Source organism: Trachurus japonicus, chromosome 7, assembly GCF_045865225.1.
Source record: "Trachurus japonicus isolate A0001 chromosome 7, Traja_1.0".
Lineage (NCBI taxonomy): Eukaryota > Metazoa > Chordata > Actinopteri > Carangiformes > Carangidae > Trachurus > Trachurus japonicus.
In genome coordinates this window covers 28,192,959-28,209,133 of record NC_140913.1, presented here as the reverse complement: position 1 = coordinate 28,209,133, position 16,175 = coordinate 28,192,959, and the positions used below count along the sequence as shown (strand labels likewise).

The 16,175-nt window shown below is 43.5% G+C and overlaps 2 protein-coding genes across 5 annotated transcripts in view; both read right to left on the bottom strand.

Annotated features, from left to right (window-relative positions):
- fgd (faciogenital dysplasia) overlaps positions 1–3,499 on the bottom strand; it is a 57,076-nt gene extending 53,577 nt beyond the window's left edge. The window contains exon 1 of the mRNA XM_085782662.1: positions 3,159–3,499. Within this exon, the coding sequence (XP_085638788.1) occupies positions 3,159–3,180 (22 nt within the window). The 5' untranslated portion in view covers positions 3,181–3,499. The remainder of the gene's footprint in view (positions 1–3,158) is intronic.
- Positions 3,500–8,312: 4,813 nt separating this feature from the next.
- bicd2a (BICD cargo adaptor 2a) overlaps positions 8,313–16,175 on the bottom strand; it is a 45,469-nt gene continuing 37,606 nt past the window's right edge. The window contains exons 10-12 of one of the 4 annotated variants that reach the window (XM_085782657.1): positions 14,173–14,410; positions 12,378–12,471; positions 8,313–10,688 (exon numbers count right to left, since the gene is read on the bottom strand). In XM_085782657.1, coding sequence (XP_085638783.1) covers positions 12,424–12,471; positions 14,173–14,410 — 286 coding nt within the window. In that variant the 3' untranslated portion in view covers positions 8,313–10,688; positions 12,378–12,423. Of the gene's footprint in view, positions 14,411–16,175 lie in introns of all 4 variants that reach the window. The other 3 variants (XM_085782656.1, XM_085782658.1, XM_085782655.1) reach the window with 3 other exon arrangements.

Genomic DNA, 16,175 nt, shown 5'->3' with positions numbered 1-16,175 from the left:
TTGGATCTGTCATCTGTCAATCAAATGTCTGAGACACGCACACACACACCGAGCTCGGTCTCGCCCCAAGCTTTGAATATCCCACCCGCTCAATAACGACCAATCAAATTCGTTTTCCTTACTCGGGTAAACTCGTGCGGCAACTCGTGACAACTCGGCGCGACAAACAGGACAAACAGCCATTTCTGTACACCTTTAATTTGTTTTTTTAAAGTTTTGTTTATTGTGGGGTGCTTTGTGGTCGAGTGTTAGAGCACATCCCATATAGTCTAAAGCGGTGATCGCCTGTCATCGGCCTGGAATCTCCTGGCCGATAAAAGACTATAAGACTAAGACTATATATATAGTACATACACACATACATATACTGTACATATACATATACATATACACATACATACATATATTTGTTTATTGTGTGTTTTGTCTCTTTTGTGACAAAATAATTACGCTGAAAGACGAGTGAATGGAGGTGGAGAGAGTCTGTTATCATAACTGTAGATATAACTACAGATACATACACGACGACTAACATCTGCCATCTCAATATTATCATAAATGACTGTGTGTGTGTTATTGACACAATATCAATAATTCATTGTTAAATATCAGTGTTAGCCTACATGGAACCTAAAAACGGCTGCAGGGATTAAACGTCAGCCAGGAACCATGTCTCTTCCATCAGTCATCACATTAACATCTTATCTGGGACAGCTCAGTATCAGAGGATGCAAACCATCTCACTCATTCATTCCTGTCCAGTGAGTTGGAAACAACTTTCTCCAACACATCATGGCATCCACGTGACTGAGCTGCTAATCACCTGCTATCTCTCTCTTTCTCCACTCTAACACTGTGTTATAGTGTTATAGAGCCTGTGATACATTGATCATTTTGACACCTCCGTCCTCCTGACTTAATGCATAAGTGAATAACAGACCGGCGGTGCTTTCACTGACAGCAGATGAACCACAGTTTTGATCATGAGACTAACAGCTGGGATATTTGAGCTCAAAAAAAAAAAAAGTGGGAACAAAGGGGAGCTGGGCAGATAATATTCTCACCATCCTCCTCTCTAACTCCCGTGCTCTATGTTTATCTAACACGGAGGGGAGATGTTTACACTGGCTTGGTTAAACACAGACAGCTCCAATAGCTTTTTGTTAATAATAAATAACCTAAACAGCCAGCCAGGACATCCACGCTGGTGCGTTCCTCTGCCAAAACGTCGTGGACCACCATTGTCCTGCATCTGCGGAGGAGACACACTCACCCACATCTGAGCGAGATGTGATGGAAGCATTAGGGGAGTGTAGAAAACTTTATGGAGTCGGAAAACCAGTCTGAGGCTTGAGGTGGAATTCAAACTGAGCGGCATGCTATCTATCCGACCGCAGTTTATTTGTGATGTGGTTTATTTTAATAGATTCTCCAATGATTTGATGCGAGCAGCCTACAACCCCTTTGACCCTCCCATCGTAAACACAAAAATAAGCACTGGTGAGTGCATGGGATGGTTGGATTCCCATGTGGATATAGAGCTGAGGGAACATAAGGGAAAAAACTTTTACATGCATTTAATCTGATGGCAGTTGCAGTGACCGCTAAAGAGTCGTGTGTCGGGGAGAGGGGGTTTAATGCAGATGGAGAGAAGAGGGGGCAGAGATTGATCTGGGACAGTGTGGGAGAGAAAGAGAGAACTGTAAAAGAGAGGGAGGGAGGGAGGGAGCGGGAGCAAGGCCTTGGGAATGAATGTGTGTGGGGGAGAGAAACGATACACCGCTGGACTGCCGGAAAAAGAAAGTCAGCCAGGAGGACAGCAGATCGATTCCTCCCCAGAGTCTCACAACAAACACACTCTTTTTCTCTCTGCATAGCTCACCTCTGCTGCAGCCTGATATCGTCCCATCAGCACTTCATCTCTATCACTCTCTGTCTCTCATAACCCCAACCCTCCTCCTTCCCTCCCTCCCCTCCCTCACTCCCCTCTTTGTCTGCATGCTAGCACTTTATTCTGTGGCCTTTCTGTGAAAAGGTCTTGAGATTTAGCTGAAACTCATACGGACGCCGGTTCTCACACTAACTCACTTATAGCGTTGAGTTGATAGGAATATTAAGCCAAATGGCCCAGATCTGTCATCTCAGCAGCACTTTGCTAAAACACAACGCATGACACATGAACAATGACCTGGACACGGCAAATAATGAACGAAAAGAAAGACAAGCAAGCAAAAGCACCAAAGTGGCCGTCCCTGTGTGACCGTGGTGAAATGCAAATCGAGAAGTACTTTATCTCACAATCGAAAATATCTCTGTATGTAATGCAGAGAGGAAACCACACACACACACACACACACACACAATGACAAACACACACACACACACACACACACACACACACACACACGTACACAAACAAACAGTCTACCTCAAACAACAATAAGTCTTCCTAGCAGCTGTCCTCCCAGACAAACTGGCAGATACTTTCAACATAGCTTTAATCTCATGAGCTCTGCATCAGACAGACTCTCCTCCACTCAAATCACATTCCACACAGGGACACTGTAGCAGACACACACACACACACACACACACACACACACACACACACACACACACACACACACACACACACACACACACACAGGATGAATGACTCTTCATCATCCTAATGATTGTCATCTGAACTAACATCCTCATTGTGGGTCAAATTAGATTTCCAGTTAAATACAGATAGTAGCTATATCTGTCTGTGTGTGTGTATTGGTGTGAGTGCATGTGTGTGTATTAGTGTGTGCATGTGTGAGTGTGTGTGTGTGTGTGTGAGGTCACAGCTCCTTTACTCAGGGTTTGGCACGGCTTTGCTCCTATTCTTGCCGTGTCAGCTCCAGCTTCCCAATGGAGCATTTACGCAGCCCTCAGAGTGTCTGTGTGGAGCTCAGACAACTCCTCACGTTGTTTTGGAGTTGATGCAGGGCCGCAGCTGCCCCGCTGACAGCTGGCAAAAGCATTTCGGAATTCAAACCCTGTGCGCAACGCAAAGCTGTAGCCGTTTGGAAACAACTTGGAGAAAAACCGCAGAAACTGTATGTTTTTAAAAACAGGACACAGAAAGGGAAATCCGCATTTACAGTAATCACCAAGGACGGTTCACTTACCCGTAGCCGAAACCCCCTGCATCTTGCACAAACTTCTTCTTCCCCGGTTCTTTCTCTCTGCTGATCCCGTCCTTTTCTCTCCGAGGAACTGGCAACAACAGTGGCTCCTGCGTACGGCGGACTACACACACACACACACACACACACACTCGGAGGAGCGCCTCTTCACTTCACAGCCCCCCTTTCCTGTTCGCCGAAAAACACACACACACCAAAGGACACTTCATGGCTTCCTCAGAGGACGCGCGAGGTTTTTTACCCGGGTCATTTTGTGTGTGTGCAGCAGTGTGGTGGTCCTCCGTGCAGTCCTCTCTCCTCCCTCTCCAAAAACAGAACTCTCTGCTTTGAGCCGCTGGGTGGAAAAAAAAAAGAAAAAGAAAAAGCGCGTACCCGCCACGCGATGCGCGCCCACGACTATTCCATTCATTGAATGTAAAAGCAAAAATGAAAGATTATCATAGGAGAAAAAAAACAATTTTCTCCTTAAACTTGCCACTCCACTTCAAAGCAGCTGCCACAGTCTATACAACCCACTCTAGTTTTTTTTTAACCCCGTGTCTCCTGCTGCTGTAGTTTTGCATCTTTAATGTTACATAGCCTACACTCAGCCATGCTGTGCCCGCTGGCACAGAGGCATGACTTGGGTTATCACGTGAAGTCATGAAAAGGATGAGGGATATTTCAAGAGATGGCTCTGCTTAGGAAAAAAAAAAAACTCCACAGCTGCCTATTAGTGTGGAAAAAGAAGAAGAAGGAGCCTGGAAGACAAATACATAACTGGGGATGCGTTTCCATGTCAGTGCGCAGGCTTTCTCCTGATCCTTTCATTGATTATAAGCAGAGTTTGCAGGGAGCTGAGTGGAGGCTGTCAGCTGCCTCTGTGAATCATTGTAGAGACTAAGTTGGAGAACACAAATGTTTGAATTTGCAAATCGTTATAGTCATAATGCAAATTGTTATAGTCATAATGTGTCATTTCTGCTGCTTGTGTATGTTTTACCAAAGTCTGGGTAATGAGGAATATTAAACTTTACTGCTAGAGAAAAGTAACACTGTACACACTCTCAGATAGCTTTAATATATTTTCCTTCCATGCTACTACATTACTGCGGTGCATTTTGTACTTTTGACCTCACCTATGGCAGCTCAGTTTACTATTTGCTTCTCAGTTACACATTTACATAAATTAATGTGATAATCTCATAGTGCAGTGCTTTGTTAACGGTAAAACAAGTCATTCTCAGCCCCTTTTGTGTTGTGTTTTGTCTACTAAACAGCGGTTTTTTGTTGAGGCCTTTCGTCACCTCTCGTGTCTGTGATTTGTTTGTTTTTCAGCCAGAAAAGTGATTTAACCTCCAAAGATCTTGGATGGTTTTATGTATCTAACAGTTTCAGATGGAAAAGTCCCAAAATGAAAACATAGATTTGTGAAGTTGAGTTTAGTTTCCTTTAATAATCAACATCAAAATAATGTAATGTAAAACAATCTCTGTGCAGAATTAGTAATTGTACTCTTGAGACTTAAATATATTTTGCTGATAATGATGTGAGCTCTGATTTATTTGTGGATTTCACATTGTTGTGTGAAAGATCTGAGTGTGTCTTCCATCACTGGCGCTCTGTCTGTCAATAATGTTTTTTTCCTCTGACTATTTCCAGCCAACCTTCAGGAGCACAACTGTGTGGTCGCTAACCCCTTCGTACCCCTCTCTGTGTCTCTGTGTCTCTGTGTCTGTCCGGCGCCTCCATCTTTTTGAAAACCCGTGTCGACTCAGCTACGCGTCATTAAGCCCTTTTGTGGCGCGGAGCTGTTGCTGCACGCTTTTCATCTGCCTCAGATCAACACACACAACAGCAGGGTCTCTAATGATAACGCCTCCCCGTCTGGCTGCCTGCCAGGCAGAGGGCCACACTATGCTGACCTGTACTCCTCTCTAATAAGCTGTATGTATACAGTATATGTATATGAGCTCCTCTATACCAGCTGTCCCACTGCACTCTAATCACTTAATTTGCAGAACATGACTCCCATTTTGCAGATCCAAGCAAATGCAAGAAGAGAAAACACACCCTCCCTTTTTTTTCTTACTTTAAACCGTTTTCCACTTTGCTTTAGAGAATAATTCTGAACATGTCAGTGCAGAGAGACTGAAAGGCCAAGTGTTTTGTGTGGATGACTGAACTCGTGTTTTAAATAGACCAGGGGCCCGTTGCCCCTGCTAGTGCCTCCGAGTGCATGGAGCTGCTTGTCAGCCTGTCTGGGGCATGCTGGTCCACAAAAAAGGCAGAACACTAAACAGCCCTCTGGGATACATCCTCTCCTTCGCTTCCCTGGGGCTCCTTCCTCCACTCATAAGAGCTGAGTTGAGCTGAGCAGAGCAGAGCAGAGCAGAGCAGAGCAGAGCGAAACAACAGCATCTCCAGAGAGCGAGGGAGGAGAAAGAGAGAGGGGAGGGAGATAAAGGAAGAGGGGGAAAGGTGAGAGACAGAGGGGGCTTGTATGGAAAAAAGACAGTTAGGATTAACTGAGTTGGCAGATGAGCAGCCCGGCTGATGGATTGGTGTGAACGTCGACACAGATAAGTGTGAGATGAGCTACCTAGAGGTTTTTTTTTTTACACTTATCTGGACCCATGATGGTGTAAAAGCCCCAATCATAAGACTAATCACACTCCTGTGCAGGGTGCCAGGCTTTACTCCTTCACTCTTTCTACAGGTGTAAATTAAAGCCTCATACTGATTGAATCAACACTTTTGTCTGTTGTTTGACACAGACGTTGCCTTGGTAACCCGTCGCTGCAGGACCACACCAACCGTTTTTTTGTGAAGATAATACCGAGAGATCAATGAGTCACAGCAGGGAGGGAGGGAGGACACTCACACCCCTCGCGTCCAGTGTCAGGCCTGAGGAATGCTTTAATGCATCATGAGGCTGAGCTCACTCTCCACAGGCCATAAATTTGTTAACATCCTCAAGAGGTATTATTTCTGCTCCGGTGGGGTTGTTCTGAAACGTGTCCGAGGCCGATCCATGTGAGCCATGTGTGGGTGTTGTTGATGATTGGTGCTGCTCGTCCACACCAGCTGACCGCATGCTCCTTCAGGCTCCACATGGATTTATCACATGACAGCGCTGGCTGAAACAACACATAAAGAAGACTCTTTGTACATGCAAACACTTTCTGCCCTCTCTCTTTAACTCCCAATACTCGACCTCAAGGTAACTTGTGTGAACTCATGGCGTTGTCAATAGCTGTAGTACAGGGACCTCAAGTGGTGCATCTTAGTAGTACATCAACTGAGAGGTGAAACAGCTGCCTTCCTCCCTCCCGCCAGGCCATAATAACAGTACCTGTATATTAATAGAGCAGCAGCACTGATGCCATGGAATGAGACCCACTGACCCATATTTCCTCTGCCAGCCATGCAGGCCCTGGGTGGGGAGGATATATGAGGAGAGACAGTGGCACCAACAAAGGCTCCTCTGTTGCTCAAGTGATGTCATCGGTTGTCTGTGAACTGACCTCTTCCTGCTGGCTTTCATTAATACGCTGATATTCAAATTCAAATAGGGTAGCATATGTTCGATGGTTGCAACTGGTTTAAGCTGCACTAAATCACAGCAGAGTGTGGGTGACATCATCATTATTGCAGCGATTTTACACACAGTTCAATATATTAATCTCTTGAGAAGTACAATAGTGTTTGATGTGGCTCTGCAGGAAAATGTGAGATATAGCTTCTCCTGTGCTGGTTTAAAGCAGAAGTAAGCGGAATATTTGTGTTAATATAGGCTAAGTCCTAAATTGTTATATCTTCCGACAGCAATCACTTATATAGAGTGTTTGGTCTGAAACACGGGTCTGTCAGTCACTCTGCTCTGCTGTAAGCTGAGGAGAAAACTTTCCTTGTATCCTACAACCTTTATCCAATGAGAAGAGAGAACAGCATAAAGGGGCGGTCATTTCATTTCATTTCATTCATTTATTAGTTTATTTCATAGGGACAGTGAGTGCACCACTAATCAACAGAGTTAAAAGAAAAACTGTAAGTGGGCCAGAGTTAGCCAACAAGGCTAGTTTTCGTCCGTTGTCCCTGGCCAGATGTTAAAGGCAACCTAAAAGCCAAAAAAAAGGGGCAACAATTAAGTACTTTCAAGACACAACTTACATAACAATCTACCTAGTAAAAGCTCATAATAACAAGTAAAACAAGTAAGAGTGTGTGTGCAGCCAAGGGATGCGCGTGAATGTGGTGACGTAGGGGCGAGGGCGGGGACTGCTAACTCCATCGGCTGACAAGAAGTTAGCCAAAACAACCGGATCGCTTACTTCTGCTTTAATTTGGACAATTCTTTACAAAATTGAATAAAATATTGAAAATAACTATGAATTGCTGGAATAACATTTTTGCTGAACTACGTTTGAAAAGGTCTACATTTGTGTCATAATGCTGTTAAAGTTCACATTGCTTCTTGAGCCAGAGGAAATCTTAAAAAACCCATCCTTATAAATACTAAAATATGTTTTTTTTTTCTTCTGTGTATCCATATCAATCAGTTTTGGGATGCCAGCAAACTTTTAGGAATATGAATATAAGTATGAGTTGTATTGTTTTGAGAAAGGCCAACAGCATTTCACAGAGAAAATCAGTGTGATATTAATTGGGCAGAGTGCCGGCCTCCAGAGCCTGGACAGGAAGTGGTGGGTGTACCAAAGGTCAACAGAAACTGGCTCCGAGTGTGTGGGCGTATATATCCAGAAGGCAGGGAGTGGGGAGGAAAGGAAAAGAAACGGGAAATGGAGAAAAGCCGAAGGAAGGGGGAGAGAGGGAGGGAGGAGCGAGGAATAAGCGAGAGAGCAGAGGAAAGACAGGGAGAGAAAGAAGGGTTGGAGGAGGAGGAGGAGGAGGAGGAGGGGTGTTTTTGTGCATTGTGTGAAATGCGATCATGTCCTGGAGCTGCTCAGACAGCTGGGAAGTTCCCCTGCCCCTGGCTTCCAGCTGGGAACGCTCTGAGGAGACACCGGGGCTGCACACCATTTACTGCCCCGGTTAACCCTTCATGTGCTGCTGCTGCTGCTGCTGCTGCTGAGGAGGAGGAGGAGGAGGAGGAGGAGGAGGAGGAGGAGCGATAAATAACAACACTGAAACGACTTGGAACTTAAGTCACATTTATTGATTTTAACCAGTATGACTACCTTTACACAGACATACCACCTCTCTACTGGAAAACAAACAAAACACTTTTTCATAGGATTAGTTCAGCAGTAATACATCAGACTTTTAACTTTTGTCTTTTCTTTTTTTTTTTAATCCCTGTTTTTTTTAAAACACCCTGACAAGTTTACATGTTTGTTTTTCAATTCTGTGTAAAGGTCCCATGACTGAGAAACATGCATATGACATTTAGCTGTAATCAATATGCCACTAATCATAATGCACATTATTGATAAGAATACAGTACTGCATGACAATTCAAATAAATACCAACATACAGGTGAAGTCGTTATTTCATATAAAGATATCAAACTCTCATTATGGATCAATACTGAAACACAATATGACAATATAAAGTTTGCACAGCTAATTTTATTATCACAATGCTATCGCTTCCAGCAAACAGAAAACTTTTTCTTTTCTTTTTTTAAATGTAAAACTGTATTGGAATTGCACTTTATTTATTTTTTTAGCTTTTCGTCCGTATTGGTAACTTTGACGCCTCAACAAACAAGCATTGGCTTATAATGGCACTATTCAAGCTTGTTGATGCTCATTTTGTTTTCTGTTTCCTGAAAACATAATGCTCAAAGATGAAGTAAAAAAAAAAGAATAATAATAATAAAAAAACAAACAAACCTCAAATTGGACAAAAAAAGAAAAGATAAAATGCGCTCTCTGCACATTTTTTCAACAATACTATTGAAATCACATTACCTTCACCAAACAAAGCTAGAGATACGTAGATGTTTTCCAATAGTACACTGATCAACCCCAACACATTACAGATGCTTGGAGCATTTTGTTCAATAATAGGAGGCCAATTTCTTTTGGTTCCCCAAAGTTTGTTAAAATAAAATAAAAAAACAACCTTTTCTTAATACCCCTGAATTTATTGAGTGGATCACTGGCCCGCAGAATTCAATGCAATTTCAGTTTCATTGAGCTAATTTTAAAACTATCTCACTCATGCAGAAAGGGCGGACGTTCCCTTTTGCACTTATTGCTGCTCACAGTCATTTTGAACCCAAAGTCCTCACCTATAAAAAAAAAAAAAAAAGAATGAAACCATAAAACACTAATCTAAGATTCTCCCTTGAAACGATGAAAGGCACTACTGGTCAGAAACGAAGAACTTAACAAACCCAAAAGAAATTTAAAACAAAGCCAAAACCCAGGCGCTCGCATGGAGAGCCATGGCCCCGAATTTTCACACCTTTTTCTCAGTGACGGCTTGTCTTCTTTCCGAGTCTCGATTCTTTTCAACCCTTAAAAATGTTGTACCAAAGATTTGGCACGATAAACGAAGAGAGAATTAAACAATTCCAATTTGGAATTTAATCGTCGCACTTTGCAGAGAATTCTGAAAGTCAGTGATCCCGTTTCAGAAGAACGCCCTCGGTAAGAAGCTAGGAAAAGCATCATATCACGTCACTCACAAATTTTTCCCAAAACACAACTTACCTATTTGAGTCAGAGCGTTGTCAAGTTTCATTGTGTTATTTTGAACTATTCCTAGGAATAATAAATACATGAAAAAACCCCAGAATTTGATCACCCTGGATTTTTTGTATAGAACATGGCAGTAGAACAAACATAAAAGAAAAGAAAAAAAACAACAACAACAGTATAACATATGATGTAACAAAACAATTTAAGAATGATTATTTGATGGATAAAATCTTGAGGAGAAAGTCGCAATAGTAGGTCTGTGGTTTGTGAAGCCCTTAATGGAGTAAATAGTTAGGTGATTCAGGAGGACATATAATCCTATAGTCTTATAACCTATACTGAATAACTCACAAACCATAGTGCTACCACGCTTTCCTATAGGTTAATAATAATCTGTTATAGTCCTATATAATGAAAGTGCACAGATTAAGAAAACAATAAACTAAAATAACAACAAAAGTGTGTTGATTGACATTGAGAAGAAAAAAACCCCATCTCCCCTGGCTTTTCATTGGCAGGGACGTGACAGCCAATAACAAATATTGGTTCAGAATGTCCATCAGCTCCATTGAACTTGTGAGAAATTGGCTTCCAGCAGCAGCAGCACGCAAAAAGGACACCTACTGTAGAGTAATGTGCATCGCTTTTTAGTGTTCAGAAGGAAAAAGGAAGGACAATTGATTTCTGTGTTTTCATTTTGCATGTTTTTCTCTTATGTTTTGCCGTTGAGTCTATTTTATTTTTTTTGTCTTCAAGTCCAAACAGCCTACAGTGCTAACTCTTTTTCGGCGAACTCAATCAGCTGCGAGAATGGACCTTGTGTCGGTACGTCATCAATCCGCGCAGAGCTACTGTAATTTACTGCAAAATGGAAGAGACAAACAAATGATCAGCGTTAGCATTATTGGTCAATTTTTTTTTTTTTTTTAGAGCGACTGTGTTAACATAGTCAACAGCTGAGGCCACACAGACAGAAAAGGTAAAACGGCGGCTTGTCGTTAGTCAAAGCAACAGAAGCCGATGTTAGGGGCAGCTGATGTCACGTTTCTGTCACATCAACGTCATGTATCTAAAAGGGAGCTGATGTGAAAGCACATTCACCACCATTTATCTTGCGCGTGCAGTTAGGGAAGCCAATGACTCACAGGTACCATGATCTTTCATTCAGAGTTGAAGCCGCATCCCGCCACCCAGGTCAGAGGAGAGGGGGGTCTCTCTCATTATGCCATGCGAGTTAATGAAAATGGGTTAAGGGTTTTTGACATGCAGGCTTACAAAAAAAAAAAAAAATCAGAAACTCGATGCATCGTGTGTAGTAAAACTTAAAGGTGGAGTGGGAGGAGCCTGCAAGCAGAGGTAGGAGGAGCTTATTTTTTTTATTTCAGTGGCATGCTGTTACCACACCAGCTAAGCCAGACATTGATTTCAAACTAGACGGAGCAAAGTGGGAATTCACCTATCTAAGGAGAGGGGATTCTACGTAGTAACGATCACATCCTGGGGTCTACCTACTGCTCAGTGATCTCACTGAGCCTGTACATGGGGAAGAGTTAGGGCCCAACTAATTTGAATCAATGTCCTCTGGTTGATTGAGCAACTTGTATTCTGTTTTTATTTCCTTTTGTTTTTAAAAATTCTTCCTCCAAAGTTTACCAAGTGTTTCCCCCCTCAGGAAACCCCATGGACTCATTTTCTCCACAGTCAGCTCTTAGTGCGACATCTGGCTTTGCTCACCAGCATGTCTAGCTTTCTTATCTTGTCTCTCTAAAGCTGGTTTTTACAACAAGAGTAGTTCTCCCTCCTCTACTCCTCAAACCTTTTCTCTGTCAGCGCAAACTGATAGAAACTGAATATATCGCACTTGTAAGTTAAGTGAATCTCAAACGTAAGAGTGATTGACCTCTCGGGAGGTTTGCATTTTCTTTTCTTTTTTTTTTTCTTCTCTTTTTCCCCTTAACGTGTACGATAGCCTTGTCTCCATGCTGTGTGCTGAGGCTTACGGATGCACATTCAAGCAGGGTTGACTGCTGATGTTTTTCTGCTTTTAGAACAAATAAATGAGCTCCCCTCATTATATCTGAGAGGAAGCAATACTGTGGTAGGATCCTGCAAGATTATAACCTGAACATGATCATATTAAGAATATAGAGCATAATATATAGCTTAGTAGTAGTAGAAAACTCAGAATTTGTGAAATCTTGCAGGATTTCCTCACATCAACCCTGCTTTTAGCATCATAAAGCTAACGTGTCTATGATCCACAAGCAATACATGGATTTATTAAACACAAGCCCCACTTATATTTTTTCCTATTTGCGTAACGCTATAGCTTGGCGAGGGGTTAAAGCTATTGTGGATGCTAAAAACAGCACGTCGCTTCATCCTCACACATCATACAACAAAGAAAAAGAATTGAGCGACCCTCCATTTGCAAAGGTTCAAAACGTAATAAACACACATGAGGGCCTCTTTCACTTCAACGCTGATGTACACACAGGCAGGGAAAAGAAAAAAATAATTGTTACAACAACATTATGTCGAGGACGTTACCTGAAGAAAATTATTCAGAGAGCAATTTTCCCCACAATTCCTCATTCTAGTTAAAGGGTGAGTGGCGATGGTGGGGGAGCAAGCTGCTGACAATCTACAAGAGAGAAGGTCGTTATGGCGACCGAGCGACAAGACACAGATTAGAGACATGAGGAAAGGGTTCAGTTTTTTTTTTCTCTTCTAGCCACAGAACCAGACAGAAATTATCTGAGCCATCTCTCACAAATTGAGGCGGGAGACAGAAGATGGGAGGAAGAGGGGGGAGAAGAGGAGAGAACAGAGTTAGCTCAAGATGAGACACAAGGACAGGGCTTTACATCAACAGATAGATAAATATATCAAGTGTTTGAGTCGACAGGCACTTTTGCCAAGCGGTCGGTTGGTTTGATTTGCAGATTTATTGTCCGGATGTTGGTGCCTTTGTTTCTTTTTTTTGATTTGTGCTCTTCTAGGATTTTCTCCATATTTAAAAAAATCATCTTTGATCAAAACTATATTGTATCTCTGTTCACAGTAATCATTATGTCCATTTTTTTTAAACAGAAGCAGGAACCTGAGGCACCTATGCTGAAGTGCACTTAATTTGGGTGTGGAGATCGATTTGTCCGACTTTCTTTCTCTCTTATAATATGGCTCTGATATAATCCATCGCAACGCAATGGGTCACACATGGAATAGATAGCCCTCCTGTATCTCACCAGACACCGAATAACAAACCCTTTTTTTTTATAATGTAGAGCCCTGTGTGGTACATAAGTTTGTCTTGTACTGTACCAGACATCCGACAACAGAAAAAACAGTTAAAAAGCTCAGAAGCGTTTTTAGCTGCAAAGCCATGCGATTCTACTGACCCTATTGTATTGGTGTGCTAGCGTCACAGCTTCAAAATCATCCAGAAATTAACACCTGTGGTCACGGGTGCTCCTTTTCTGCCCGAACAAATCCACCAGAAAACCCACTTGAGCGTCTTTGAATTTCTGTGAAGAATCACACTGTGCTCCCCTTGCGAGGAAGCAGGGGGAGATTGCATATTTTAGTTCCTTTTTCTTCTTGTAAACATTTAAGAGTGACCTGACTAGACAGTGGGGCTGCTGGACACAGGTCAGTCCTGGGGGGACCAGGACGCAGAGGCAATGGGAGAGAAGACGGGGCTTTTTTTTTTGTTTCAAAGGAGCACCGATGCCAACAGACGAGCCGTAGAGCAGAGGATGTCATACGTAGTTACAAGAGCGTCGGATTGACATCCTCTTCACATGTCCCCACCCCCACAATGTGTTACTGTTACACTCAGGGGGGCCAGAACAAACAAGCACAGAAGCTGCCACCTTTTACATCATACGTACAGCACCATGACAGCGGAAAGAATAGACACTCCATAATATCCACAAACCCCCCCCAATATAACCGGGGCCTTATAACCCACATGCCGTATATGTCTACTACAGTCCAAACGTCTAGTGCACACTGTACATACATCTGCATTCCCCTAAGCGTTTACACTAGCACACACAAGCAGCCGGTTAGTAACACAGCAGTCCCTAGAGGAGCGCAGGCTGGCCGGGGAGCTAAGCGAGCGAGTGGGGCTCTTAAACACTAAGGCAGGGAGGGTTCGGCCCCCGGGGGCCCCCTCCCCTCTGTACACAGCAGTCCCTTGCAAAACTTCTCAGCCGCTTCAGTCGCAGTAGATCTTGTACTTCTCGCTGCAAAAGACCACCGGGCCTCCCATGATGCCGTTGGGCATGGCATTGTTGAGCTCTGGGCGGCCGGAGCCAGAGCAGGTGAGACTCTGACTTACGTGGGGGTTGTTGGCGGTGGTGCCGCCGGCGGCCGCCTTGCTGCGGGCCCTGGCCCGGCCGGGGGCGCCTCCCCGCCGGGTCTGCTCGTGGTCGAACTCCAGGTCCTCCAGGCGCTGCGTCAGGGCCAGTTTCTGCTGGATGGCCATGCGCAGCAGAGAGTTGAGGGTCTTCTTCTCATCCTCTGCCGCGGCGAGCTGCCTCTGCATCTCGTCCAGCTGGGTCACGTACTCGTCACAACTGTAAGACACACACAGAGAGAAAGCTGTAGAGTCAGACGTGTACATATTCACTTAAACCTGCCTCTGAGGAAAATCAGCAAGATGTTTTTACACCAACAGGAAATTCCAGTGTCAAACCACCAGGGGGTGCTGCATCTTCAAATAACAAACAAACCAGTATGACTCAATGGAGGAAAAAAATTGTTGCATTTTTTCTTCATATATTTGCATTAAAGCGACTGTAAAACAATGATCATCACACATTTACTCCAGGTGTATATTTGAGACTATTACAGCAGCACTTATGAAGACAAAAACCTATGAAATTAAAGCACTCTCTTCACGACCTTTCCCCTGATTGCATGGTGTTTTTGCCACCAGCAGGCGGAGCCGTTGAACCACTTGGTGCAGACTTCTTGATTCCACTGAGGAGCTTCTGCATTATTAACTTCAGCTTTCGTCAGCCATCTCACGGCCTTCCAGCAAAGTTCACACACTGAAATGTTTGTCATTTCAACATCAAAATGTCGCTTTGAGTGATAAAGTCTCTCTCTGTTGCCACCGGTTCAGATTTCTGCCTTTGCCCTTTTTTTCATTTCTTTAAACTCTTTATAGACTGTCAAAAATGATATGCAAATCCATGCTTTGGGGATTTATATCACTGCTGCTACAGGTAAGATATCTCAGTGAGCTCTCATCTCAGCGTAGCTTACAGCTTCTCTGAATGGTGAGAGCAGCGTATGTGTGGTGGAAGTTAAGAATAGATCACACACACACACACACATACAAAGATGGACGCATTAACCTCAGGGTGGCTGAGGAGGAGATCCTTTCTGCGTCACCTGTGGAAGCGACTGAGGAGAGGGGAGGAGGAGGAAAAAAAAGGAGGAATGTATCGCTGTGAGCCGTAGCTGGTGACACCTGATCTCCACTTTTCCAGACGAAGTGAGACTCTATCACGTCCGTGTGCGTCTCTTCTGGATGTGTGAAAGGACGCACAATATGAAGTCTGTCTGCTTCTTCATTTTACCGGGTGCTGCAGTGCGGCATTATCACCTGCCTCCCTGTGCCCTTGTGCGTGTGTGTGTGTGAGTGAGTGAATGGGCAAGTTCGTGTGTGTGTGTGTGTCTAAGACTGGACAGGTATAAAACTAGGTCACCAAACAGGGATTTTCAGGTGGAGGGTGGGTTTATATCTCCATCCTCCATCTGCTGTCACGCTCACCTTTCATTTTCATGCTTTTCTCCTGCACAGGCCTTTTTCTGTTTTTTGCCTTTTCATTCCCCTGCTCTCTCATTCATCTCTCTCTCTTTCAATCACATCCTGTCTCTCAGCTCTTATCTTGCCTCTCAAGCTTTTTTTTTTCTCCCTGCGTTGCTGTCTGCATTTATCTGCCTGCGTCTGTCACTTTCTCTCCCACCTCCATCTTGCTCATCCCTATTTTCTGTGTTGCTGACAAAGTGACTTTCTTCCATAATGACTGACACTGCCTCTATAAAGGCAGGGGATGGATGTATCGGTAAGCTTCGTCCTTATGCCGCAACAGAGCAAAAAAAAATATTCACAAATAATTAGCCTAACCCTGCTCTCTTTTATATAGAAGGTATTAAAGAATTTACTTTATTAGAAAACGCCCCAAACTGCGGTGACAGTCTGCAAACTCTTGTATTCAATCGTTTGAAAGCCTTCAGCTGTCGCTTTTCCAGTAAACACGTGGGATCTGTTAATGTTTAATGTTTAGTCAGCGGTTAGTGACTGTTTGAACCGCTGCATTGTAAAAACAA